Source organism: Ambystoma mexicanum, chromosome 13 (assembly GCF_040938575.1).
Source record: "Ambystoma mexicanum isolate Mex_15411 chromosome 13, UKY_AmexF1_1, whole genome shotgun sequence".
Classification (NCBI taxonomy): domain Eukaryota; kingdom Metazoa; phylum Chordata; class Amphibia; order Caudata; family Ambystomatidae; genus Ambystoma; species Ambystoma mexicanum.
Window position 1 is genome coordinate 161,242,542 of NC_090938.1, and position 2,895 is coordinate 161,245,436.

General features: G+C 48.7%; 1 protein-coding gene across 1 annotated transcript; it reads left to right on the forward strand.

Moving 5' to 3' along the window:
* The first annotated feature begins 1,560 nt into the window (after positions 1–1,560).
* LOC138520276 (C-C chemokine receptor type 8-like) lies at positions 1,561–2,520 on the forward strand. The gene has a single exon (XM_069632728.1). The coding sequence runs from the start codon at positions 1,561–1,563 to the stop codon at positions 2,518–2,520; it is 960 nt and encodes a 319-aa protein (XP_069488829.1).
* The last annotated feature ends 375 nt before the right edge of the window (positions 2,521–2,895 follow it).

Consider the following 2,895-nt stretch of genomic DNA (forward strand, 5'->3'; position numbering starts at 1 on the left):
ACCATTCAAATCTCTAAACCAGTAAAGACACTGGGCGTATATTTTGATGCTGAACTAAACATGTCCAATGACATCAATGCTCTGGCCTCCTAAACAGCCTACACGGCCAAGCTCATATCCCTGAGTAGGAAATTCATATCGCCCTCAAACTGCCTAACCCTTGCATGGGCTATCATGGGGAGTAAGCTCGATTTTTGCAACTTGCTGTTCACCGGCACCCCTTCCAAAAACTTCAACTCCAACAAAATAAATCTCTTAGGGCAGCCCTAGGCCTCAAACTCATCGACCACATCTCAGCAGCAAGGGAGGTTCGCTGACTTCCAATAAAAGCACAAATTGACTTAAAAACCTTTCCCACCGATGTCTACACCTGAACACCCCTGCTTACCTCACCCCTCGCATTTCCGCAAAAACTAGCTACTCGATGTCTCTGTTCTTCATAAAGCCGCTCATTACTCACCCCCAAATTCCAACGTAAGCAAGCAGGGGGCTCCAACATCTGCGTGACTGCTCCCACCCTCTGGAACACTCACCCAGATCACATCAGAAACAAAAATTCACTCCTGGTATTCAAAATCCCCTACAAATCTGGCTATTTAACTTGCCTAACTGACTTTTACCTCTATGATGTATACAGGTATCTACTGCTTTTGACTCTGTTTCACCACCTGTACAAGTGCCGCCGTGATACCTCCGGGTCTGGGTGCTGTATAAATGAAATAAAAGAATGTACTGAGACTGGGTGATCTGCTCCCCACTGTTGCCTCCCATGTTTGCTTGTAGATCTCTTTGGTGAGAAAGTTCCCACCTTCCCCTTGCACAGCTGTTAGCTCACCAATCCCTTGTTTGTCTGCTCCTCTCGACCATGTTCTTCCCCTGTGATTGTAAAGTGCTCTCAAAGTGCTTCTCAAAGCTACGTCCTTGCGCAATAAATACCCTAATGATAATCCCAAAAAAGCCAAAGTTTCTTCACCGTGCAAATAGTCGTTTTGACCAGTGTTACTGAACAAATATTCTTTTAAATTCACAATTTGCAACACAATTTAGAAACCCCCCCACATCCCCTCCCCATGTACCACTGAAACAGCCAGTCACAAAAGCAATGAATTGAGACTTGCAACTGTGGTGCAGTTTCTTATTGGTGCGCGAGTCAAGGTCATGCCCCAGTCCGAAAATGCCCTCATGGTCCAGCACATTCATTATCGGTAGGGCTTGGGCCTGATGCGCCCATGTAACCTGGCACCAATATCACCATATTGCAACCCGTATCTGTCCTAATGCAGTCTGTCTGGCATCCTGTGATGCTCGCAGAGCACTGCCGTTCCCTCACTCTGGCAAATTTCACCAACACTAAATCTCCACCTAAATTATCCCAAGTGCCGGGTGATGAATGAGGTTGCGTTGTGCATCTCAAACCAGTCAATTCAATTTTACTTCTCCTTGAACTTGTGATTTTAAAATTGTATCTTGGTAAGTACATGCTCAACAATTTGGTGTTTATTTTCTAGGAGGAAAGTAAATTACATGGATTCCTCTGCGATGGCACCGATACTCCTAGGGATGCTCAATACTACCATCAACACCACCTCCCACCATGCCTCAAGCTACAGCTTTGCTGGCCTGTCCATCATGCAAATCAAGTACATATTTGCCTCTTTCTCCGGCATCATCCTCTTGGTTGGCTCCGTTGGCAACATCCTGATGCTTCTCGTCCTGATTGGCAGCCAGCGGAGCAACGCCGGTGCCATCAGCACGCTGACGAGCGCTCTGATGATCAACCTCACCATCTCGGACATGGTCTTCCTCTTCTACAATGTCACCGTCCTGCTCGTCAGCTTCGTCTTCGAGGACTGGCGGATGGGTGTGGCCGTCTGCGTCAGCAGCCAGAGCATGTCCATGTGGACCATGTTCTGCAGCTTCTACACGATGGTGGCCATTTCCATTCTGCGCTACATCGCAGCGGTCCACCCCACATATGGGTGTACAGTCAGCAGGACCCAGAGACTGGTCATATGCTTGACCACATGGATCATGGGCTTTGCCGTTTCCATCCCCAATTGGATGCACCAAGTGGTCGTCAAGGTCGAGGAGGCCAACTACTGTATGCTTCTGATGACCAGCCAGCAGACCTTCTTGTATTTTGTTCTTTTTGGAGGGGTGGCCTTTCTCCCCTTCGTTATCCTCTTGCTTGTGTGCTACTTTCGAATCGTTCAGTCCCTCTGGTTCGGCCGGATGCTGGCAGCTCCTTCATCTGGTCACCTCCAACACAATCAGAAGGCCACCATCATCATACTGGCCGTCCTCATGGTCTTTGTCATCATGTGGATCCCTTGCTCTGTGGTCATTTTCCTTTCGGCCAGTCACATCCTGGCGCAGACGCCGGCTGCCTTCATCGTGACCAACCTGTCCTTTGTGCTGGCCTATTCCAACTGCTCCGTGAGTCCGATCATATGCTTCTCTCTGTCCGACCAGTTCCAGGCTGGGCTGAGGAAGCTTTTCCAGAGAGCGGGCAGCAGGTGACAGACCAGGAGGTGGACTCTGTGCGAGCCTTGGTGGAAACTCAACAATTGAGCCGGAGCTTAGTGTGGTTTCTGAAGGTGCATTGCGAGGACACACAGTTTAGCCCTATGAGCGACAACACGAGGGTGAAAAGGGGTGACGTGAAACAAAGTGGTGGCGTAAGAGCAGCAAGATGTGGCAAATCCCTACAATCTTTGAGAGGATCTCGTCCTTGGGATGACCTCCCTTTTGCCAAGAACGACATACCTCGTCCTTGGCACTTAAGGGGTTAATGAAACAAAAAATGTTAGAAGGCATTGAATGGCGAAATACCAAAATCACCAAAAAAGGCTTTGGCACTGGGGGGGAAAACCCATGGCAGTTAAAAGGTTAAAC

What these genes read in the sequence shown, in the direction of transcription:
- LOC138520276 (XM_069632728.1), top strand. Translation starts at nt 1,561, where the DNA reads ATGCTCAATACTACCATCAACACCACCTCCCACCATGCCTCAAGCTAC.